Source organism: Ptychodera flava, chromosome 2 (assembly GCF_041260155.1).
Source record: "Ptychodera flava strain L36383 chromosome 2, AS_Pfla_20210202, whole genome shotgun sequence".
NCBI lineage: Eukaryota > Metazoa > Hemichordata > Enteropneusta > Ptychoderidae > Ptychodera > Ptychodera flava.
The window spans coordinates 6,394,039-6,420,064 of record NC_091929.1 but is presented as its reverse complement, the minus strand read 5'-3'; the positions used below and the strand labels follow the sequence as shown (position 1 = coordinate 6,420,064).

Sequence of the window (26,026 nt, the reverse complement as noted above, 5' to 3'; positions counted from 1 at the left end):
AGTGACAATTTTTTTCGGCAGAGGGAGGAGATAATGTAATCATGGCTGTGTGACTGCATGGTGCATGTGAACACAGCATGGTGCAGATTCAAATAATTTCTAATGGGAAAGCCGACTTCGTCCCCCACCCCATCGCAGTGCATTTAAGCTGCTCCACATTTGTATATTTTTGTGTTGTTTGTATGAAATAACGCGTGTTTGATTGTGTATTGTTGACAATAAGTACCACTACCAGGTGAAGCTTCAACTGATGGTGGTGTTTCTATTTGTTGTTACTCGTATCGACAAAAGAGACACCACATTCGTGACGATGGCAATCCGCACACCAGGACATGGATAGATGAAGATATGCATGTCTTTATCCTGCATTGCACAAGTACAGTCCATAGAAGATGAACCTCGAATGCAATGTGGCCGGGTGCGTTCAGTTTTCTTTCATTAGGAACAAAACAACATTTTCACTTGAAATTATTTGGATGGACTTTAATTCTCAACCTATACAAGGATACTCTTTCAATACGAATCACAAATACAGTGACAACGATCGGACTTTGTACTTCTGTTCGATATTACTTCCATCGAACATATAACTGGACTGAAAATAGAAGATCCGTCGCTCGAATCAGGGCTGTACCATTCCTCTTACATAGTAGGAAGGATAAAGTCTTTACTCGACCAACAGATTTTCCAATGTATTATCGAACATGGTTCGAAATGTTTTCCTTTTCGGTGGGGAATGGCGCACGAACAAAATAAAAATAGTTTTATAACGTTTATTTTTGCTAATGGAGAAAAATTTGAGCGGGTCCCTGAATATAAACGGAGCTCGTTTCCCGCGCCGATATTTTGATAATCGAATATATGAGACACCGGTTCCTATTTTTTCTCTGATAGGGTGACCTTTGACCCTTGTGTAAAAAAAACCCGTCATGTTTTGCGAAACCAAGTGTCAAATATCTAGCTATCTTCGTGATAAAATCAGTGAACAAAGTCGATTACCAGGTTTTGTTCCGCTGTCTGACTTCCGAAATTATAGGTGACAGAAAGGCCAGTAAACTGGAGTGACCAAAATCGATACAGAGTTGTGAAACTCAAAGATACAGAAATAGTGAAATAAATCAGATTGAATTTACAAGGTAGTCTCGTTATATACGCAGGCTGCACTGTATCTGGCCGCTCCAAAGTGCAGTCCAGATGAGAGCCCCCAAGTGTATTCTTGGTAACCAAGACTACAAGGATTAGGTGACGTCGTGGATATGACGGTCCTGTGACAATGCAAGGCATTTTGCAATCGATCGATATTGGTCTTTACAAATCATAAGTTTAATAGAAGAGTGTGGCTGGCATACTGCCACATTTACTGTTACGGTCACATCCTATTAGAACTCGGTTCAGGACAAGATGTCCTTTGTACCGCAGACCCAAAGTACATCTCTTTGTCAGATCCACAAATCAATGAAAGCCAGATATTGTACTACTGAATTTGGTACACTCACATCTGCTTTGTGCACCGTGACATTCTATTTGAATTGACGTTTATGCGTACGGACAATACTGGGCTGTAAACACATGTACACAGTAATGTATGATTTGTTTGTGAAAGCAACAGTTGTTGGGTGAGAAAACTTTACATCAGATATCAGTGAACCAGAACGTATTTACAATGTGCAGACTGAGATGTCGAGTTTACCACACTGAGAGAGACAGGCATCAACACGAACTCACAGCAGATCTGGTGGCATGAAACATAACTACTGTATTGCAATCCCGGTGATGACACTCACAGCAAGACTTGTATCAATCCTTGTTCCACAAAATTTCAAAAACAAAACCATATCTGGTATTTTTCTATAAAAAGATCCATATTATGATAAATATAGGAATAAAATAAACCAGAAAACACCCCAATTTATAGAATCTAGGAGCGGGTGAGATAATTGCAAACACACCTGAAGACATGTAGTGTTGTGTTGAGCAATGAGATTGTCTTGATTTATCAACGTGGTCTATTGTAGTTGTCTGTACCAGCTTACCTCCATTACTATCTGGGGCAACATGATAACTTTTGGACAAAGAGTATGCATGATGACATTCTTGTTTAAAAAATCTCATTTTTTCAGTTTAGCACTGACATGACTTCTTGTCTCAGAGAATTGTTTACCAGATATCAAAGAGGTATTATAATCCTTCAAAAGTACCCCTGTTCCGTGTTCCACGGAGCTAGATGATGAACAAAAAACACCACTTTTTCCGTGATTTGGAAAACTACTCAGGTAGTAGACCAATTTTTCCTGCAACGGGGTTGCTATCCCCGTGCCAATATCAACAATTGTAATCAGACGCACTTTAACGAGGTATTCTATAAAACAAAATACGAAAGGAGGGAAAGTGAAAGTTATACATTACTACTCTCCCATAGTTACTCTTCCGTCCACTAATTCCCCTTTCCAATCCCTCCCCTCCCCATGGAAACTTCCTGCTGGCCGATTCCGAGATATAAAAGCTTGCGCTACAATTACTCTACCACTAAACACCCCGCGCTATCTTCTCCCAACCACATAAATCCCTCCCCCCCCCCCCCCCGTAGAAGTGATTGAATCTTTCTCCTTGCCCCGCAACTGGACTTTCTTCCAGATTGTCCTCTGAGAAAAAGACATAAATGTCCCTTCCTGTTAAAACGTCGCTCGCGAATACTTTTACTCAAATAGCTACGTTGGCTACCCTCTGGGGCTTTACTTCGACGCATAGCCCCTGTCTGCACCCTCCCTCCCCCCCCTCTCTCTCTCTCTCTCTCTCTCTCTTTCTCTCTCTCTCTCTCTCTCTCTCTCTCTCTCTCTCTCTCTCTCTCTCTCTCTCTCTCTCTCTCTCTCTCTCTCATCATCGTTTCGGTTGATATCTATTATAATTGGCGGTACTCAAGTAGAGAAATATAGAAGCAATGCAGTTAACAGCTTTTCATTTTTTTAGCATGTTGGTTCCGTGTCTCGGTGTCCCCGTTTCTTGCGAGTCTTGCGCAACTAGAAATAGGCTACTTGGTACTCTTTCGGGAGCGACAGCATATCATGTATTATTGATTTTGACAATAGAAGTGTTGTCTCTCTGTGTAGTTGATGACGTATTTTTCAGCAGTTTGGTTCCGTGTATCGATAATGCATGTTCTCATACCAGGGTCTATAGGTGACGCATGAACTACACTCTCTTTATTTGGCTTTTCAAAACCTGATGACATTTACAATTTTGCAGTGTATTGCTGTACGTTCTGCTAGTTATATGCGTGTTTAATTATCCACGAACCCTAAATGTATGCGGAAGAAAACTACAGAAAAATTATAAATTGCAATATTAGAGGAACATGACGTTTTCTTCCCGTCTGGCTATAAACTTGCGATGATCCCTAAAACCTCAGACAGGACGAAACATACATGGTTTGTGAAGCTTTGCCTGCAGCCAAGAAATTGATAGCAGCACATAGTATTTCATTTTTGTTTTTAAACTTTCGATGCACTGTATTTTGATAGCCTGTGTGTATTTGTACAACTTCGATTTATGTGTAGAATTTCATGGGAGTGCTCGTAAAAGAAAATGTTCGCCTCTTACATTTTGCAATACAACCCTTGTCTACGTGTAGCCTGTGAGTAAATGAAATTTTCACCATCGAAAATTTAATTGTTCGCCATATGGTTACAACAAGGTGTATCGACCCTTTTGAACTTAAAATGTCAGTACGTGGGAACTTTGTTCTCTAACCTCAAACTATTCTTAACTACGAAGAACAGTGGTTGAAAGTTTTCTTGGAGATCGCCTGAGCAACACTCTGTTTCGCGCGCATGACCCTGATTCGTCGACAGAAGTTGAGGTGAGTTTGCAGTGACGTCACGGGCCAGAGCTTCACAATACATGTGGTTACTGGGTGCGATCGTTGAGAGGGTCTTGGCATGTCGGATCATCAGTATAAAGTAAACTGCTCTACAAGAGTGCCAAGCTATAAAAAATTCAGTACTTCCACGATGTAGGTCAGTTCAGCATCGTTAGTTTTGGAGTGGGCGAAGAGTGTGTAACAATACGTCCATCACAAAAGCTTCACGCACTAATGAGCCTCGACAAACCGATGCAATGTGAATATATTGTACTGAAAGTGTATTCTATAGGACATCAAATCTGGTGGAAACTGAATGAAAATAAAAAGTCATCGTCGATGACACAGTCCCCACTTGTTAATGTGTACTTTGACTACAAGTATTCGAAGAGGACAAAGTCCAGTTCATTAATTGCGATATAGATGGGGCTTAATGGCAGAGAATGAGTTTGTAGTACAGTTCAGGTTGATCAGCTTTTGAATTGAACAAGTCATATCTGAAGACAGTATAGATGGCAAATAGCAATAGTAATGGTAGTGACAGCTATACAAAACTATACCTCAGTGACAAAAATCAAACTCCATGTAGTCGCTGTTTACCAAAAATGCATGACGATTATTTCCTATGACGTGGCACCCCCACAAGCAGTTTGAATATTCGTAAAGCAGCGAGGATTTGGACAATTCCTAAAAATTGCACCAAATTTGAATTTTCTTTTATTTTTTTTTATGTTTTCACTATGGTACAGACATCAGCAGACGACATATTTGCAGGCAAAAAAGGAACTTTGTGGGTGTCTTGGCTCCTGGAGCAGGGAAACTGTAGGCTTTTATTTTGGCCTTCAAAGCGATTGCCGAAGCAAAATACCAATTAGTACAGTGATTTTTTTTTATTGCGGGAGATAGTAAACTAATATTACGCTAGTTCTCGCCAAAAAATTGAAATATTTATTATACTTTTGCCAAAGCAGAAGCTACCATAAATAAATTTTCTTTCGAAATGTGGAAGAAAACTCATGGGTCACCGTGAAAAATTTTTCACAAGAGAAACAAATTGCCCAATATTCACCGACGCTTGAAATTAAAAGTGGCAGCCATTCCGCGAGTTAACTCTATTGGGGAAAATTTCGATTTCCTCAAAAATATGCCTCGGGAAAAGTTTATTCACTCGATCAGCTTCAAAATGAACAACAAAAGTGGTAGACCAAAAGGTAATTGTAAAAGTTGAGAGTTCGGATACTTGTCCCCGAGGAACACTCCACGTGTGCTTGACTGCACAAGTAATATACAGATGTAGCTTTCGAAGGCAAGTCTAAAAGTCTACTTCCAAGTTTTGATTCCCATTTCACCAGATTTTACCGTTCCGCATATTGCGGAATTTCGCGAACTGGATGCTAAATTATCGATGCGTGTGACGATCAAATAAATGTCTCACATTTGATCTGAAGCGTTCCAGCGGTAGCATGATATGGTGGAAACTTCGGAATTGATTTCTCATATGTTGGAGACGCCAAGAGGAAAACAAAATGTTAGGTGAATTTTGCTACCGGCATACTTTAGCCCCTACCCTCCAATCTCCTGTATATAGGCTCGTCCGCTTTATTGAAGACAATATGAGTGAACCAAGGTCTGGCAGCGTGAAGGTTACAGTTCTCCTGAAGTACTGGATATTGTTGAAAAATTACGAGCAACAAATCTAGGCAAACAGCTTTACCTAATACCTAGTACCAAAACGGCCAAAGTGAACTGTGGGTACGAAACGAAACTACGAAGTGTTCGGCATCGTTTGAGAACCACTCAAGTCGTCAGAAATCGTAGACCTGGCCGGGCTCATCCTCGTATCGGTCCAAAACTGCCAAAATTATTCATGTAAAAATACAGCCAATTTCAAAAACACATAGAATCACTGAAAAGGTAATTTTTGTAGTGAAATGAAAGAGTAGCATGATGCGTGATTAGCCGCCAAATCAACATTTTGGGATAATTCCAAACGCATGTATTTATACACACTAGTGTTTTGTGTATATATATATATATATATATATATATATATATATATAACACACGATGTGTACCTCATGTAGATTCACTAGTTTTGTCTCCTGATGAGCGAGTCTTACGAAACGTTGTAGAGATGAAATTGTAAAATCAATTCTCCAGCAACCCTTATTTATACAATATACATACACACACACATATATATATATATATATATATATATATATATATATATATATATATATATATATATATATATATATATATATATTATATATATATACATATATGTGCGTGTCAAAGACAGAAAGACAGACGCACAAACACTATCATATTTCAGGCTGTCCACTGCAGTTTTAAATAGAATCGGCGATTGCATAGTTTCTATTGCAAAAGTTTTGCAGTTTTCGACGAAGTGTAGTCGTTTTAATATCCCGGTACACGCCTTCAATTCCACACTGCTTCAAATCGAAGCTGAAATGCCAAAGCGGCAATCAACAGATTAAAATATGCAGGGATATTGCCAGCTCAGAACTCAAACAGATGACACTCGCATACTCGGTGACACATGACAAATCAAAATTGAAGTTTACGAGAGTTTATTAGTGTATATAAAAGGACTGGTATATTATTACATAAATAAAAATAACCATTTCCCCTTGAAATAACTGCTACTACATCTAAAAAGCTACTTTAAATTAAATTGGACTGTATCGTGCGATACAGGAGAAGACACTCAACTTTTGACGTCTCCTGTGTGGCTGACACTGGCCGTGACCCGCTTGTTGTAACATATTTTTATGTTTATATGAATATATTTGTGTATATGTTTGTACACACATGGAATAGCAGAGGTACGCTGCGTGGAACGAAGACTCCGAGTCTGTATGGGTCGTTCAAATTATACACAAACACGCACAACACATACTGCAAAACATCCAGTTGTTTGCAGTGTAACATCCAGTTGTTTGCAGTGTTATGTATAGCACCTTCACTGTCTGTCGTCCTTGAATAGGCCTTTAGAATTACATGAAAAAAAGATTCACAAATTCAGTATAAATATAAAAAGGTTGATTGACAGTGCCCCTGAGTGTTTACAGCTAGACTATCTTTTATTTGTCATTGCATTTTTTGAAAAGTGTTTGACTGGCGAAAGAAATAAAAGTGGTGGCCAGACGAACGTCACGAAGTTGCCTGCCACGCAACATCGAAAAATTTCAAGTTAGTAACGTAGAAGATAAACGCTACGGCCATTTTACTTCCGATATTTATAGCTCTGTCAGATGTAAATTCCGGTTTATTTCCATCCATTTGTCTTTAAGGCAGTTTTCTGTTCTGCTCCCGATATAATGTCAAATTGTCAGTGTAAAAACTTGTCACCTGCCTGCGTGAGTGTTATATGCAATATTTTCGCTGTCAAATGAATTTCCGTCCTGAAGAAAATCCATTGGTCAACAATATCAGTGCATACTACACCTAGTCTTGCGATAGCGAGACTAATGATACGTTACACTTCAACGTACTTCGGATGGAAATATCAGAGATTAGAGCTGTAGATTTTCAGAAACCTTTACAAAACACGTACAAGGCTTTGTGATGACACTTAACTTATCACTGGCCAGAACTCAATATTTAGACATTTCAGGCGGTAGCCATACTTCTAACGTTCTCGTCCGAGAGAAATTGTCCGGTGTACGGCGGCTGCCTCACTGTATTTAACACCTAAGGAATGTTTATTTTATGTGCCTATACGTTTACCCTAGACCTAATAATCGCATGCTTCATGTTAATATTCTTGAGGCTTGGATACATGTGCACCTGAGTTCACGATTCGTTCAGGTGGCTAAGCGGAACAAAGGACTCGTATTCATCTTTGCCGCAGTGTTAAGATTCTCTTGAATATTTGGTCATGTTGGCCTGATGATAAAACGATAGAGAGTTGTTGCAAGACCCTTTTATGACGAGACTTTACGTGGTTATGATGTCATGGCGATACCGTCGTACAGTTCACCACTTTATGTTAATGATTGCACGGAAACAATTCATATTTTTGAATCGTCGTTACATAATCTTTGCTTCGTTCAAAGACTTCCTTAATTTGTTTCGCTCTTAACAGAATAAGATTTCACTTTGAATAATTGCGACAACGTCGAATGAACGGAAGAAATGGCTAACTAATTACAGGAACTGAGAATGTAAGGGTCAACATCTGCGACAATGTGCGCTAAAATGATTGTGCGTGTCCAGACTGCAAAGTTATACACAAAAAAGCAAGTATAATTGAGAAAGGTAAGCCTCAAAGACGAAATGCAAAGAATTGTATCTTTCTCTGATGAGTCTCAAGGAAATACGTTACCACGGCAGATCTGTTCGCTGCAACCGATAGGAATAGGAGAACTTGGGAAATTCGAGTCTGGATTGTGAAAATCGAAAAGAAATAAATCCATTGGATGGGTTTACAACACCGGGTAACACAGCTTTTGCATTTGGCCTATTGCTAGGCATGTACGAAATAATGTGATATTGGCGAATTCATAAAAAGAGAACGTGCAGTCACGGTAGAATGCCTGCCTAGTCTAACTTTCTGGAAAAGACATCTTAGTTTTGGTTTTGTGGTTGACATAACAATTGCACTACAAGGAATCTATCAAAAGTATAAGCATTGAGGCACTTTGAATGAAAGGCTATTGACCTGTGAAGAGGTCGGACTTAAAATTGAGGGTCACATTTTATTTCCATGGCATTATCGCAAAAACATCTAAAGTTTTGAGTTTCTGACAGAGCCTAACAGTCGACACAAGTGGTATTAATTTCCTACAGAGTTTGAGACGCTATGTACCTCTTCAACGGTGTTGTTTCGAATCATTAAAAATAGTGTTCCTACATACAACGCGAAAAAACACGACAAGTCTATGCTAATTATCATTAATAGAATTTCTCCTCGTCTGGCAGAACTACTTAAGAGATGTAACTATATGTTACAAAAATACGGCCTAAGGTAATATAGATGCGATTGAGAACAGTTATTCCTTGAAAAATTGCACGTAAGTTAGATGGATTCGGAGGTGTTTCTCGATTTGATAAAAACCTTGAACAAGAAAAATATACTTAGTCTTTAAGTAAAATGTGTAAATATTCAAAGTTCTACTAATGCATAATGTCTAGGGGCCTATAAACATTCTTGGAAATTGTTTGAGAAATATGTTCAGCCTGTGCGTTATTTCGAGTTTGGAAAGCTAGCGATTACTGTTACAAGCATACAGATGCTGACTAATGAAGTAATACGCATGGCAGTTGTCAGACGTCTCACCTAGTTTTGTTACAGTTTTGTTCGATTTCGGTCTCGTTACCAAATGTTTGTCAAGCATGCGCACCTTCGAACATATTCTGTGAAATTTGTTCTGCTTGCGAATGAGAGTCCATCCAAGAATGTTACTGGTAAATCCTGACAACCTGCCGACCTAACATAATTCTAATATGTCCACACAGACACGAAGCATACACTTACGCTTCTCATGACGACGTCTGGCGCAATAATGATACAACATCAAGATATCTACCGTGATACTAGTCGTCGGAGCTAAAATTTGAAAGAATTCATCACACATCCAGAGAACGCCGAGCCAATATTCGCTGTGGTGTGAATCAGGGTTTGTCTGACTCAATGCCTTTTGTGATGAATAGATATAAATAAGCCACCAAACAAACACACCGGTACACATCAAACTAGATAGGTTGTCCCCCTCATGACCCTATCTGGGAACGGAAGACGTGTTGTCATCATTTGTCGAGACGGAATGATAGATTTTACATGTAACCAGTTCAAAGGTCGACAGCTAAGTCTGATCAAACAGGCCAGTCTTCTATTTTAAATATGCAGTTGAATAAGACTAGTATATAAAACCTCGCATTGTGTCGACTTCAGGAACAGCGTTCATGTGGCGATGTGCGAAAGCCCGACCTAGTTGAAATCCCGGTGTTTGGAAAGGTAGTATTCTCGTATGTTCGCATTGGGTTTTGGCAATCTCCATAACGCTATGGTGAAATATATTGAGTCAGATACTCGTCAGATCGCGGGCTTGCCCCTTTCAACAACCAGCGGCCCCAAAACCCCTACTATCGACACAAAATATATCAAATTATTTACAGAATACGTTGACTGGAAGGAGGGAAACCTGTACTGCTGAAATATAAACTTTGGAAATGTATAACACTATTCGGAGACTATTTATAAAGATTCCCTACTTCTCATGGCTGACTTGTATCGCGATAACCACAGAAACTCTAAAAAGCCTGAAGCTTCATACATTTCTGAACGTGTTCGGGTCAACTGTGAGACAGAACTCATAACAAAGGTTAGTGTATCCTCAAAATATATTTGACAAATAAACACAGGACAACCCCCGATGCTTAAAATTTTGAAACAAAAACCTCAAGGCAATTTCTTCTTTTTCGAATTGCATGGACTATACCTAGAACATATTTCAGAAAATCCAAAATTTTTCCTTTAAAGTTTATGTGCGTGTCATAAAATGATATGGAATTGGAATTCTCCCGCATGAAATATGGTGTCGTCCCGAGTGAAAAGCCCATCACGTGACCTGGAAAGAGAAAAAAGAAAGCAGGCATGTCAAGGACACGATAACGTGTCTATGTAAAAGAAGTCTGACCTATAAAACACACTCATGACCACTATGAAAATGGCGAAACTCTTTTCTCTTGCGCAATTCATATGAGGGACCGTGATATGGACATAAGGTAGTTCATCTTATCTTGCATCATACGCTGATACCTCAATTTATAGACAGACACACAGACACACAGACACACGAACGACATCAGAGGCTGAACTATGACAGGCTAGAGTAGTGCTGCCCACGGCAGTGTCCGCTCACATACATACATAAGTATGTAACTGATATCAGAAAAGATAAGCAAATTATACAGAGACTTCTTTCACAATCTTCACACCTATTGTATGGCGATCTCTCAGGGGGACACAAACATCAGACACGTTACCTACTGATTTTGAGAAAATATTTCACGAAATAGAAAAGCAATGAAAACGCCAACTATGTCTCTGGTAAAGCTCCATTGAAGTTAAATTTTGACGCGATTCTTGTTCTATTCCTAAATTTCCATCCAAATATATTTTGTTCAACTTGTCAAAATGGTGCAGTTTGTATAAAATGCCCAACGTTATTGTTGCTAGCTAAAGTTAAAATTAGAATTTAAATTTAGTGTGGCCTTCAATTCACTGTCCATTATTCTAATGCTTGTTTTACGAAGCGTGTTTTCTTGGCAAAGCTGATAGTATTGAACACACTTTCGGGAGAATAACATGAAGGTTTATTATGGATGAATTAGCATATTATTGAATATTATGCATATATAGGTTACAGCTAGTTTCCCCTTCACCCTTTACGCGCCAAATTCAATTATTGTCGCCTTTATAAATTATACCAAAGTCATTTTTTCAGATTTTTGCCAAAATTTTGATAAAAAACTGTAACCGATATAATGTGAAGTCCATTTAGTCAAAAATTATCGAAACAATCACAGAAAAATCCACACTTTAAAAATTGGTAACATGTACTAAAAATTTGGCGGGAAAAACGTCACTCAAAGGGTTAAAACTTTAAAATGATGGTCGTACCTTTGGGACGCTATTCCTCAGTTACTTCGCCGGCGTCGCCGTTTGTGAGGCCGTTGCCGTTCACCATAATTCCGTTCTTCACGGGCCCTTCCTCGTTATTGGCGTTCACCATGGAAACTTTCTGCAGGACCCAGAAGTGGTGAGTATCGATATCTCTTGACATTACCTAAAGAGAGATAGAGAAAACCCAAAATAAGCAAAAATCTGGTCGAAAAGGATGAAACATATACCAGTCACAGATCACAGTATACCGACAGATTTGGTTTGTGCGTGCTTGCGTGCATGTGTGGTGCTTGTAGGTGCGCATGTATTCGAGTGCTTGTATGTGTGCGTGTTATGGTTAAGTGGGTGCATTTTTCTGTGTGTGGCTACAGACATTGTGCTACCGTATGGGAAATAGAAGTCAAACCCGACGAGTCACATCTATGATGGAACTTGGCTCATTAGCCTGAGATGCCAGGACTAATGTTCTCAGAACTATGTCAAGAATTCTTTGTTTGGCATAAATGTTCCATTGAACACTTCTCTATTTTCTTTACAATTTTCTTTTTAATCGAACACGTGGTATGTTTGAATTACACGAATAACGTCGAGATGTGATGCTTGATACGAATATAAATAGAAGGATCCAAAGTCATTTTTGTCAAAGTTGCAAGAGTTATAAAAATGATAAAAAATATTTTAAGCAGCCGGGATACACGTAATGTAGTCTAGTTTTACCGTAATAAAGTCGCTAATCCGATACTTGTCCGGAGGTCATGATGTTACGAGTCATCCCGTACTTGCCGAGTGATGATACCGACGACGCATGCGCCAAGTATATCAATCGCCGGTAAGTCATGTTGCTCGCCACTGCCTGATGTCTCCACGAACTTCGATTCATTACGATTGCTGGAAAAGCTGGTTCCAAGTCGCATAACTACCAGTTTTATTGATAAAAGTGACGGCATAGGACGCAAGACATATAAAAGCGTTATCTATGAAGCTTGAGGTCGTGAACAGCGACTGACTAACGATATGACGTCATATTTTACAAGAGTATAACGACAATGGATTGGTCCATCCGCTGCATTTTAATAATTTACGTCGCTAGTGGTATGACACTGTTCTACTTTAAAGATAACACGCATGCGTAAATAGTCGACGCTAAAAATTTGGGTCGCAAACATTTTTCAAAATCGACAGCTCATCGAGAATTTTACCGTCTTGATCAGCTTGCTTAGATGAATCACCATGGTTACCTTCGAGAACGGAACAAGTTCAAGACATGACTTTGCCTGATTTCAAAATTTGTCAAAATTTCGTGTATTTCTGCTATAAACGTTAAGGTTGTTATACATGTAGAACTACGCTTTCATCACGGCTACGCATTAAGAAACGGCCAATGTTACGCCGGTGGTAGCGACACTTCACCACGTCACTTCACCACGGCACCTGTAGACACGGACATCACACAGTTAGGAAACAGTGCTCGGAAATCGAGAGAGTGCGTTTTAGACACGCCCAAACACTCTCCTAATATTAACGACGCAACTGACTTTTCCCCCGAGTTCCCACAATTGCAACTTGTCGGGCGGATTCTTAAAATTTCCCTTCATCGACAGACAAAAGTATGAAGTATGTCGTTTTGGTGTGTTTTTCAACAAAGCAATTGCAAACGGTAAATATGTTAGAGTTAGTTGGACCCACCTAGGACCGACCACCTAGCCACACTGCCAACCGCCTGCACTCGAACCAGGTCAACCAATCAGCGATCAGTTGGATGGATCTTTAGACGTATCAACAACAAAAATCATATGCCAGTGACAATAACCTAATTACATACATTTTTGCGCTTTGACATGAATACATTCTCTTTCGGGATAGAGTGCTTGAACGTGTGTCAAGAGGACCATAAAATTCCCGTGATGCCCTTCCCTCTAAATTGCCATAGTAACCAATGTCGTTTTATGTATTTCTCACACAAACATCCGAAAGCAATGGTCATAAACTTTGTGGTGATATGAGAGTGAGGCGTTTGCTGAACAATTTGCATATTTTGACGTTTTGAAATCACGTGAGATGAACTTGACAACTCGTTTGCAAGCACTCTATACACGACTGCAACTCCTGGGAAATGCGATATTTTTCAAATTGCAATACTCTGATACTACACGTTTCTGCTTGATGAGATGATGTCATCTCCAGACACAAAAACAAAACAGGCGCCCGACTAAAACCGATGGCTAACCACGTCATACGTTTTAACAACAACAACATCAGTATAATATGCAAATTAGCGCCACGAAGGCCGGAAACCATACTTATTCATTGAAGATCATCAATTATACAAAGCAACGCACAAACGAAAAATTAAACTGAGAACGGCAATCATCATTATAAGAGATAGACTAAAAATAAAGCAATAAAGTTATGCACACATCAACACTAAATTTCTATAAATAATAAGTTCTTTGTAAGAATATTTCACGGCTCCGCGAGAAATGTGATACGTTTATAGAATACGACTGTGTCCGTATGGTCCTCAATAAATTGCACCGTGCAGGTTATCGAGGAAGGCAATTGAAATTCCTTAATGTACATATCTAAGAAAAGTAATTTTCCAGCGATGACAAATATACTGCATTAAAATAATACGCCTGATTATAAAATGTGAGGCCCTTAAGGTTTCGTACCAGAATGAGTTATTTGCTCTCGATGACAGATAGGCCTAAACCTATAATTTTTTATGAACATAATGAATTAAATCAAATTTTTCAGCAAAAAAATCAAAATCCTATTAAATAATAAAGTAAACACAAACTGACGTTTAATGCATTATAATGGTTTTGTGAATGATACTGGTAGGCTTGCATAATCTATTAATTTTATGTAAATATGCATACTATTACTTCCGAAATTTATTCCCGAGAGCTAATGGATTAATTTTGAGTTAAAAGGCAATATTTTTAAATATGTTGTCTAGACAAATAAGTACGTATTTTGTAAAATCAGGTGACATAGACTTCGTATGTAGACCGTGACGTCATATTTACAATATGGCAATATTTTTAAATATGTTGAGTAGACAAATAAATCAGGTGACATGGACTTCGTATGTAGACCGTGACGTCATATTTACAATATGGCCGTCCGATGCACTGTGTATTGGGAAAGTCCTAGCTTGACACGCCTAGGTTCACTATTCCACCAAGTGGTCTGTATACTGATGTTTAATTATTTATGGCCTATTTAATATTCAAGTCTATATATCTGGGGACAGGAATACATTTTATAACAAGCAGGCTTCGATCAAACACGTTGAACACCTGTGCCACATTTGACACAAGAATTAATAATAGAGTTATTACGACATTGTGTTCAGTAAATCGTCTTTTTATAAGCATCCGAAAATATTAAATGCTCGCGGGCTACTTTACTTGACGTTTGGTTATGCTCAAAATAGCACGGTAATTTGTAAATCTACCCAGTTCTGACCGAATAGTAATTTTCACTGACTGACTCTCTTTGAAAGACAGACTACTGTCTAGATCGTACATTGCAATAACCACTAGTTCCGCAGTAACACATTATTGTCCCTATTCGCTGATTAGCTGATATAACAATGTCTCCACGCAGGGACTAGTTCCCTCAGCTCGCAGTAACACTATATTTACCATTCGATAATGTATTATCTCATCATATAACAATGTTTCGACACGTTTTGTTCAGAAGAGCCATGTTGAAATGCACGTGATGAACATACATTTAAAAAATTGGTAATTCCTGAAAATACTGAAGTCTTTCCTTAGTTCTGTCGTCCGTATGAAAATAAATTTCAGGCGAGACGATAAGGTGGAATTTAAATGAGAGCAAACAGTCATACTCAAAAAAAAAGTATGTCAAAACAAGATGGTATACAAACTTTGGGACGATTGAACAGGGGAAAGACTTACATTAGCGAGATCAAATAACAGTAAACTGAAGACAGAAATGAAATAAATATGACAGCAAACAAAACGGGGTACGGTATCTGTGCAGCAAAATATAAAAGCAGCAGTGGACAGTTTCTCACCTTCTTGACACATTGCACGGTCCCTGTTTGCAGGATCTTTAATAACTCGGCAACATCGGTGTTACCTTCAACTGGCTTGCGAACATTATTAAAGATATCGGTGTAGAACGTCGGGTGACGATACAGACTGGCGTTGGACTTGGGAGGCCCTGGTAAGTCTCTTTCATCTACCACAGATGTGAAAATGCAAAGTTGAGAATGTTTCTACTACATAAAATCTCTCTCTCTCTCTCTCTCTCTCTCTCTCTCTCTCTCTCTCTCTCCCTCCCTCCCTCCCTCCCTCCCTCCCTCCCCAGGTGTAAAGATGATGATGAATTAAATGACACCATGTATAAATGTTAACTGTTCAGTCAATCAGTGGACTCCTTTCGCAGAGGCACAGTCACTCAAGGACCGTGGCCGAGTTTTCTAATACTTTCAGGGACAAGAATCCATTGGTGACCGTTGACAATAAAATAGCATTTTGTTGTAAATGTGTTTTGTCTTTGCGAGGCTAACATTTTACATTTCAACATACTTTATAGAGGAACGCAAGGTAATGTACTCGAGAACATAAGTTGAAAATAATCAGCAAATGTTTGTTGCTGATGACATCGCCTTCTGTAGAATATTACATTTGCATGCACACTGAGACAGAGCAGTGGCCTCAGTGCTACTAAATATTCATATGTTGATGAATTATTCATGGCCAGACAAAAGCTCCGAACTGTCAACGTTCATCTAGACTTGGTTCAAGTCTGTGATTTGTGAATGTTTGAGTGGAGTGAACGCAATGATTTGTATTTTACTATCATGTGAAACGCGCGCGTGAGTGGAGTGGACGCTGTATACCCTGTATACAGGGCAGTCACAATCCGGCAGAAACTAACTCACTACACTGCGCAAACTCAAAGGTAATACATTCAATGGCGGGGAAAACCTCGCATGGGCTGCCAAGCTCCGAATATGTTTGTACGAAATAGGAGAGACACAAGAGAAACTATTATAAATGATTTTTTTAATTCACCGACTTGAACCAAGTCTAACGTTCATCGTAATCATGGACACTACCGTCCATGTTGCAATCAACAATTTGTTGGCGATGAGCCAATGGTTCACGGTCAGCGGTCACGCTGACTTATTTTCCCGCCAAATTGGGCTGCTTATTTTTCAGCTTCGCGTTTCGGCCTCGGGGTCATGGCTCCTGTGATCGTGCGCTCCGAAATGAGAATACAAAAAACGTTAAGATGGCTGAATAGTTTTGTTCCTTCACTTCGTCTTTCCTTACGAACCTTGATAAAGTAAACGTTTTGCCTTTCAATGGCTTCGTTTCTTGCCCTGGAGCACTCTTTTAGAAGGCTCATAGGTGTCGCGGATACACAACGAATGCACAAAAGGGCGGGCATTATTTCCTTGCGCAACTTTGAGTATGGCTGAAGGACTAATCAGAGGGATTTTAGCTGGATCATATACAGCATAAAATACACGGACGTTTTCCAAACTGCAGTTTGTATGAGCAATCTCACCGTTGGTGAACCACACCGCCTGGCATTGTGGGCACTGATCACATGTGGAAGAGCTTACACTCATGGTGCAGAGTGCGCGTTGCTGGGAGAACGAACATATTTCAGTTGAAGACGGGCACGGTTGAATTGTTATAACACAAGCATTCAGATTCTTATTTTACAGACACCGCTCGAAAAAGGGAGTGTCCTTTTTAGTTTTTCCTTTGCGGTACCTATAAACGTGCTCGAAGGACTTCTCACAAGGTTGATAACGACATGACCATGATGTGACTTGAGAACAGATATTTGGATTGTAAAATTTTCACAATACTTTTCGGGCCACCTACATGTTGGGGCTTATTTGGAGTTCGTGAAGTTTTGATCGGCTTATATCAGTGAAAATCGAAAATTTAATTTTTCTCAATTGAGTTAATTCAGGGATGGAAGCCATTTTGATTTTTTTAAATGTCGGTACTTAGGTATCTTGCTTCTCCAGTGCAAAGCTTTCCCTTGGTTTTTATTCTTGATTTTCCTAAACGCAATCGTTTATAGTTTCCTTACGATAACTGTGAGCAAAATAAATCTTTCAATGTCGTGGAGCGCACTACCTTAAAACATGACGAGGAAGTAACTACTATGTCAAGTTGGTCCATCTCCATCCAATCACATGTGAGTAAACGACAGCGAGTGATCGAAATCTCTTAATAAAAGGAAATACGACATCAGAGGATTAGGGCAATTGTTCACAGTATATTTGTACTTTCAAAGACTCGCGGTAATATCCACAGCTCCCACTACGGTGAAATGGATGTAACGCTCGTTACCTAGTGCATTGTTGAGGCATCAAAGTTTTTTTGCGCGTATTTGTTTTGGCAACGAATGGTTCGAGGACAACACACTTGGATCAATTTGTCACGTGATCGATGGCCTAAATTTCACTGACCTACAAGTTGTATGTTTGAACTCCCCGGCCACATAAAAATTTAAGAGTCGGAACACTCTTCAGCCAAAAAGTGACGGTTACAGAAGCCCCATAGACCATAAACAATGGCGCATTGAAATCTTTGAGTAAAGAACAAGCATTGCGTTTTGAATGGAATTTGTCTCGTTATTCTTCGTGAGGGGTGGGGGGCCATGAGATAATGGCTCCTCTCAAGCGTTTCAAGGACACATAAATTTGCTCTCGTCCTTGTCTGTTGATCACAATTTTCTATTCACCTGGTCCCAGAAAGTTCAAAGCAACCCCTGGAAAAAACACGTGGAATCAAAGACGACAGTATTCCACTTTCTGTGGTGGGAGAAAAAAGAACGTTGATCCAAAGTTGGCTCGCGAAAGCACGATATCAGATATGTGGCTCATGGCATATTAAATTTTCTCTGGCTGAGCAGGTGGAAAGTTTTTGAGGAGTTCACACTGTCTAACGCGAGTAATTGTCTACAATATTCGACAGGTAAATATAGTTCTTGTGCAGCCATAAGTTAGCAATTGAAAGAGCTCGTTCACATTGGTGTGTACATTGAGGTACGGTGAGTTACCTCCATGGCATGTAGAATTACCATGAAGGTACGACCTCTCGGAGTATTAAAGATTACATCTACTCTGTCATTTGGACCGTTTTGATCTCTCAGACAAATCATTTTTGTTAATATACACCACAGTCCGTGGAGGGACCGTGTATTCACACATGCGGTAGAGTGCGCGGAAATTTCCACTCCAGCAAACTGAGCACTACGGAGACTGCGCAGTGGACTAAGAGATGAACCTGGTTTCATCAGTGATGTCCAATATGACCTTTTGCTCTTATTCAACGCTGTCACTCAGACCATGCAGTTTACAATAAGCAGTCGGAAACACGTGTGGATGTGTTTCTGGCAATATAATGGCATACTTGAGTTTTTCTGGGGGGTTTAGTGTTGACCCTGAGGTCTGTTCCCAGGCTCTCTCTACTTGACCAAGGTCAACATCACCTCTAAACTTTCCTTTAATGTTGTTGCCTTCCACAGCTGCAGGAAACTGTGTAGCCTTGACATGAAACACTATCACACAGTCGGCACATGATTGCAGATGTGATCAGTACACTTATAAATGTGCTTCAATGCTCACCATACCACAGCGTGAGTGCCGGCGCTATTTTTATTATTTTTATTTTAGTCATGTTGAACTTGGAATGCTAGGTCGACCCGCCCCGTTTGTACCTCACGCCACATTCCATTACTAAACAGCTGTGTACAGCGGGCACTCCCTCATGCCTTCATACCCGAACTATCAATGTAGTCTGTGTAATGGGCGCGGCAAGTGCCTTGATACGAATCCAATGCTTCTTTCCACAACCGAGTAAGTGTCTGTATGGTTGATCACCCCAGTGTCACTTGGCGTCCAAGCGAATTGAAGGGTTAAAAATAATATACGCGGCTGTCGTAGGTTTTGCTTATCAACATGTCTGCTGAGCATGACTTCGAAACTTCCACCCCTTTCCGCTTTTCAGCTCTAAATATAATCCTAGAACATAGAAACCGCCATTTCAGATTCCGGAAAAGTCGACTGCAGCTGAGGCTAGTTTCGTACGTAGCTACGCGCTCCTGACAGCTGCCTGCATAACGCGTATGAAACTTGTCCACAAATTTTGTGGAAATCCTCGGGAAATACATCAATGATGAAAATTATGTTTAGTTTGACAGCTTATCAAGTTATCCTGAGTATTTTAATATTGTATAGTCTCTGCAGTCAAGTTCAAAGTTGTAATGATGACAAATGTCATATTACGCTTTGCGTGGGAGTACGCGAAAGAGTTCGACCTAATTTTGCGCGCACACGCACATGTTTAATCTCCTGCTATCCTTGTGATTGCTTTCTCCTGTCTTTCCTCCACTGATTTTACATCAGATATTTTCCTCGAATGAAAAGAAAATGGCAGGTGGCGAGCAATACTACCCAAGACGTGACATTCGGCACAAGTGACAAAACCAAATGAATCAGCTTTTGCTTGATTTCACTCAAAAGTCGAAGAGAATGCGAAATATTTCCATTCAAGATAATGATGCTGATGTCGGCAAATCAAGAAGCGAACATGGGCGGCAACTACCAAATCCCACTTCTTCCAATGCCCACACTTAAACAAAAGCGGCCCCGTACAAATGAATGCCTTTCCCAGTACTGGCTATGATTACATGCCATAGGGGATACTCACGTTACAAAGATAGGCCTTGTTGTTGATTACAAACGTGACTCTATTACAGACGTGTTTGAAATATTTGGGGTCACTTCTTAGCTGACTTTTGATTTCTCTGAGTTTTCTTTTGTAACTGAAGATTTTACAGTCGAGAATCACTCGTGACTTAGGTTACTTCAGCCAGCACTGTATTAACATCAAAAACAGCGTGACCTAGAGGTAAGTACTAGCCAGGGGTGGATTTTCGATCACAGGAGTCGCTCATATTTTCATGGATTAGCGATATCGAGGCAAAACAGAGAAAGTGGCTGTCGACAATCTGAGTCTATAGACGCGGTTAAGCCGCAGCTGCTGAGCCATTCACTACGGACAACTGTGGACACATCTGTGCACCATACATCCTACACAAAGCCCAGCACCACTAGGAGGGACTCTGACAGCACGCAGAGTGCATTTGAATGAACGGGAGCCGAGACTTATGAAGCAAAATAGATCCACAAGACTTCATTGGAAAAACTCCGCTTAAAAACGCTGTAACATACAATCTACTTTGATTTCTCGAGGCAAGGTGATTTCGACGCAGACGTATTAGTGGACGATGTGAACAAAACCAAAACGATACAAATATGCGCGAGCTCATCGACCACTGGGATTATGACTCATAAATGAAACCGTAATTCATTAACTCCCAGGGTTCCATGTGGCCAATTTATTCCATACCTGCATGAGTCATGACGCTTGCATATGACGACCTATCATTCAATACCATGGGTACAGGTCCCTACTACATTGTACCATTGCTAGTGATTCAATGTAGGGCACACTTGGACTTTACTTCGTTAACTGAGGTACCGAGCGCCTCGGGGCCGTGACATACATTTTGACTCTGTGTTGAATATTCGAAATACTTCGTTGGTATGCCGATTGAATAAACTCGTTTTGAAGCTTGCGATGTAAAAAGCATTCCACCGTCTTGTTTTTATGACACTTTAATTTGTTTTCCTATTGCATTAGAATTTTAAGTCATTTATAATATCCTCATCACCCGACTATGTTCCATCTTCATCTTAACAGGTAATGTACTAAAATTGCCCCGAGGAAAGTTTGCGCATGAGCAGAGGGTTGTATTTTTTGAATGTATACTAGTAAATTTGAGTACAATTGTTTGCGGGAGGAGATTGTACCTTCGTGAAAGTATCAGCGTGGGTTCTTGAAGACAGGTACACAATTTATACCTTGAACGAAAGTAAAAATGTGTAGCATCTACTTTGCAGGGGGTTTATGGAAAGTATCAATTCCAAAGTAGTTTTTTTGAATTTCGGTTGTCCAAATCAAGGAGACTTGTCGATAATTTACTACCGCGCAACTATTGCAGAAATTGAGTTCACCATTATACGTGTCTATAATCTTAATGACTGCTGTGCAACGTTTGATTAAAATTCAGACTGCAGTGACATCACGGAATATAGAATTACTGTCAAAATGACAAGCAAAATTCCGCTATTAATCGGTAGTCTTTATATGGTTTTGATTAAAGCTTAGCGAGTCATAGAAATCTAATACCTATATGATTCATACTGGGCTGTTTTAAGCTCCAAAATGACGCACTGATGTTGAACCAGAGTGACAATGTCTTCTCGTTATTGTTATTTTGGTCCAGACATTGCCATTGAATAAATGGGCTAAAATGTAAAATAAACGTCAAAATAGGGGCCGACTCGCAGCGATTTCGAAGCTGTTATCCAATTGGGTGGCTGAATCTTATCAATATAATGAAAACAATACAAATAGACTCCCTAAATGGCTGTGAATAGTGACAATCGACCAATCAGATATAACCTTGCAAACACGCTGCGAGTCAGCCGCAAAATAGGGAAAGAGGCAGAACAATTCAATCCTTCTTTTATTCTGACAGGAGATCTCTCTCAACTTACCCCCTCCTAACAAAAAATCTATTTATCACATACAACGCTCATAAACTGAGAAGTGGGTGTAACTTTGTATTTTCTGCGTTTATTTTAGTTCTTCCAGTAATTTTCTGTAATGTACAGACCACTGAGACAAGGTGTGTAGTGGTCTTTAAACAATAAATTATATTATTATTATTATTATTATTTTAAAGAAGAGAGATCTGCACCTCGGGTGTTCCCTAAGTCACGTGATCGCGCGACATTGACTAAAGAGACGAGAAGCCTAATTGGGTTGAATGCATTAGTCAATCGCTTGGAGGGCGAATGTGCTCAGCTGCCATACGGAAACTATGGGCCATAGTGGAAAAACTTGGCATGAAGTGGCATATATAGCTAAACGGCAATTTCCCTAGGCATTGAGAGACTGTAATATTTCATACAAGTGCGTGAAATTTGTTTTGTAATTTTTAAAAAGGCCATGTTCAAGCAGTAACGCGAAAACTTTGCAAAGCGCCGTCCTGTTCGGAACCTTTCGGTGACTGGGTGGACCAAAGCCCCCAGGCTACTCATATTTTCTTTACGGTGAGGTGCCACGCCGCACAAACGTGTCAATCTTGGTAGTTTGTTAGGCTTGTGTAGAGTGGCAACGAAATGGCTGAGTTTGAAATGAGGTCATGTCAACGCCCTCAGCTGGAGGTCAGCTGTCAAAATGGCGTAGAAGAGAAAACCATTGGTTAAAAAGACATTCTTTGGCGATAAACTGAAAAGCACCAAGGGAGCGACTAGATTTCGCCTTTTGGATAGAGTTTCAGACCATAAACTACTGTTTTTTTCTATTTTTTTTCCGGCGACGGTCTTGTGGACTCATTTTGAGGCTCGTACAAATCTACTTTTCATTTTCATTTTTTTTAAAAATCGAAGTGGTCCATGCTTTTCTTTAGTGAAAGTGAACGGCTATCATTTTCACTGACAGATATTGGAAAATCAGGCTACTCAAGTCTTGCGGGCTTTACGTGGAACGTCGCTCAATGTCTCTAAGATAAGGTTCGATTAAAATGCCTAAAGTTTCATTTTCGTTTCGTTTTGAGGGAGGTGGATTGACCAAAGTCGTTGTCATGGCAGTTCGCACGCCTTGAGGTAAGAATTAATCAATGCGCAAAGGAAAGGGTTAAATTGAATGACTTTCAGAAAAAGGGGGGGGGGGCGCTGTGTTCTTTGATTCTGGAGAATAAACAATGTTTGACGTGATGGGAACACTTCAGATGTAATGGCCTATCTCTTGTGATAATTCAACGGATGTGTGATAACAGCTAACGATTCTGCCCTAAAATGATTACAACTGATGTATTTACTAAGATAAGAAAAACCAGCAACATTATTATAGAAGGAAAACTGAAATGAAGTGAGAAAAATCCTAGCTTGGTGGAGGATGAGTTGTTAATGTACCTTTTGCAGACTCTCTGAAAAATACGTATCCGTCCTTGTTCAACCAGGAAATCGTTTTCATGACGACGTCTCGGCATTCCTTTTCGTCTAAATACTGCAGTAAAAAGTTGGAGAAGACCAAGTCATAGCTGTAATAGAATGCACATGTTTATGTTACAATGAAGTTGGACACCAATACACAGCACTGCAGTGAAAGGGTATAGCATCGGCCGTTACTTCTGATGTATTCTCACATGTTTGTTGGTATAAATAAGACTTTCGCATTATATTCCGAAACGTCAGGTCGAAATTTCAGGTATTCAACCTGCTAACACGGTCAGCATTTCAATGTCTGTGTTACTGTTGTTGAGTGAACTTCAGTCCGGGCTTAAATGTTTTTGTCAACAATACTATAATATATAAGTTACAATGTGGTGTATGGGTACCCAGGCAAGAGTGGGAAAATATATTCGTTTCTGGAGCGAAAAATGATGAAAATATTTCAAATGTTACAGATATAATCCAAGGCTTATTACGTACAAAACACAGAAAATTTCTACGATATCCAAACACTCTCTTCAAATTTCTACGATATCCAAACACTCTCTTCAAATTTTATTTGGTGAGACCGTGAGTGTTCTTTAATATCAGCAAAAACGTCATCTTGCTACAATTTCAATTAATTTAATATAATGTTTTTCGACAGCAAAGCTTGTGAAAGGCAGTTTCTAGCCATTCTCTGGGTCATATGTTGAACGCCATCATGTGAATGAACAACTCACGTTCTTGGAACCTCCAGTTTGGCCACGTCTGAGGTGACGAAGTCAACGTTTCCGAAATGGCTGTTATTCTGCCGGTTTTCTTCGGTAAATTTTTCAATGAGGTCGACGGCTGTCACGTGACCGGCCTTCTGCGCAAGTGCGGTCGTGAATCTCCTAAAAATGTTACAAATATATCGTCAATAACACAGCTCCTATTTGACTTGATTGATGTAGGCATGTGTCACTCAGCGCATGTCCAAGGGTCAATTTCGGCAATAGGCCAAGGTCTACTAGGTGTGTCAGTTGTGTATTAGCTATGGACATGAGCGCGGAACCTTATGATTGGTTCAATTTGCCACAATGTGACTAACCTACAATGTAGCATCCAAAGAACGTTACTGAATCAATTTTAAGGCAATTTTGAGAAAATCACTGGAAAGTTTCAACCAAAACCTTTAAGGTCACTAAATCCTAACGATTTTTAACGAAGGTAACAAATAAATTTATAAATTTCAAAGACAATGATCAAGCGATTGCCTAGACAAAATTTATGAAATAAATAACGTAATTTTGTTTTCAGTATTCCAATATGAGACAGAACAAGTTGATACATTGTAAGGAATCATTAGACATTGTTTCTAACCAGTCAGAACTCAGTCAGAGAGAAGATTACCAGACCAACAATTACAAAACAACATCGAAAACATAGACGCCAAATGCCAGAGTTGACTTGGAAATGTCATGTAAAAATACACAAAGACAGCCTATTTGATGAACATAAACATAAAACTGATTGTATCTACCCTAAGCAGACACGAAAGATATTGACAGAATTTTGAAACATTTGAGTAATTTTTCAAAAATTACTCAAATGTTTCAAAATTCTGTTGCTGATTCTTGTAATAGCAGACACAAATATGCAGACATTACATAATCACATTGGTATGTCGTCCTCCCTTGATAGAGCGCCCTCATTCAGATATCTATTGCGAGTGCAGGAGGAAGTTCTCATTTTCGCCTGTTAATTTCTCAGCAATTATTTGCCATGAAGTCGCCACTTTTGACAATGTAGGAGATGAACAAAATGTCACTATATGGACGTGTAGTAACTGTTCAACTGTATATGGATGTTAATGCAAGGCGGCGCCTTACTCGGATAGTTTAGTTCCGTAGCCTAAGCTACAGCCAAGCCTGTTCTTTCAAAATCTCTTTGTACCATTTCACAAGACTCCCGAAAGGAATTTTCTGATACACGTAACAAAACACGAGACTTAGACCCAAGGGCCGACTGTGTTTACTACAACTGGCCTCTGTTCAATGAGAATACAGACAAGTTAATTCCATTTGACGACTTATAAGTGTTGATATCCTTCGAAAGCATATACCATTTGACCGCAGGGACTTGCAATCGATATCGTTGTAGGCGAACTCTGAGTAAGCATACTTGCGACGTGTATGTATTTCTTCAATTTTTACAAAAATTGACCTCAGTATCTTACCCTATTCCAGCTCCGAGTTCTAAGATGGACTTTCCCTCAAGTGGCGGCAACACAGCAAGTAATTCCGGAATTTCAAGTTTGGTCATCTCGTCAGCGCAGGCGTAGTTCATTACTTTCTGGATTCCATCGCAATGGTTGGCTCGGCTTTCCCAGTATTCAACGCGGTTTTGGGACTGATCCATTGCTGAAAGAGAAGATAAGGACACAATTAGA

The 26,026-nt window shown here is 39.6% G+C and overlaps 1 protein-coding gene across 3 annotated transcripts in view; it reads right to left on the bottom strand.

The window, feature by feature from the left end:
- LOC139152227 (uncharacterized) overlaps positions 1 to 26,026 on the bottom strand; it is a 38,851-nt gene that overhangs the window by 5,662 nt on the left and 7,163 nt on the right. Inside the window, exons 2-8 of one of the 3 annotated variants that reach the window (XR_011556595.1) lie at positions 25,814 to 25,997; positions 24,336 to 24,488; positions 23,575 to 23,702; positions 15,565 to 15,731; positions 13,200 to 13,278; positions 11,511 to 11,676; positions 6,437 to 10,455 (exon numbers count right to left, since the gene is read on the bottom strand). Coding sequence is in view for 2 of the 3 variants with exons in the window: in XM_070725379.1 (XP_070581480.1) it covers positions 11,521 to 11,676; positions 15,565 to 15,731; positions 23,575 to 23,702; positions 24,336 to 24,488; positions 25,814 to 25,995 (786 nt within the window). In the remaining variant the exon portion in view is untranslated. Of the gene's footprint in view, positions 1 to 6,436; positions 10,456 to 11,510; positions 11,677 to 13,199; positions 13,279 to 15,564; positions 15,732 to 23,574; positions 23,703 to 24,335; positions 24,489 to 25,813; positions 25,998 to 26,026 lie in introns of those variants that run through there. The other 2 variants (XM_070725371.1, XM_070725379.1) reach the window with 2 other exon arrangements.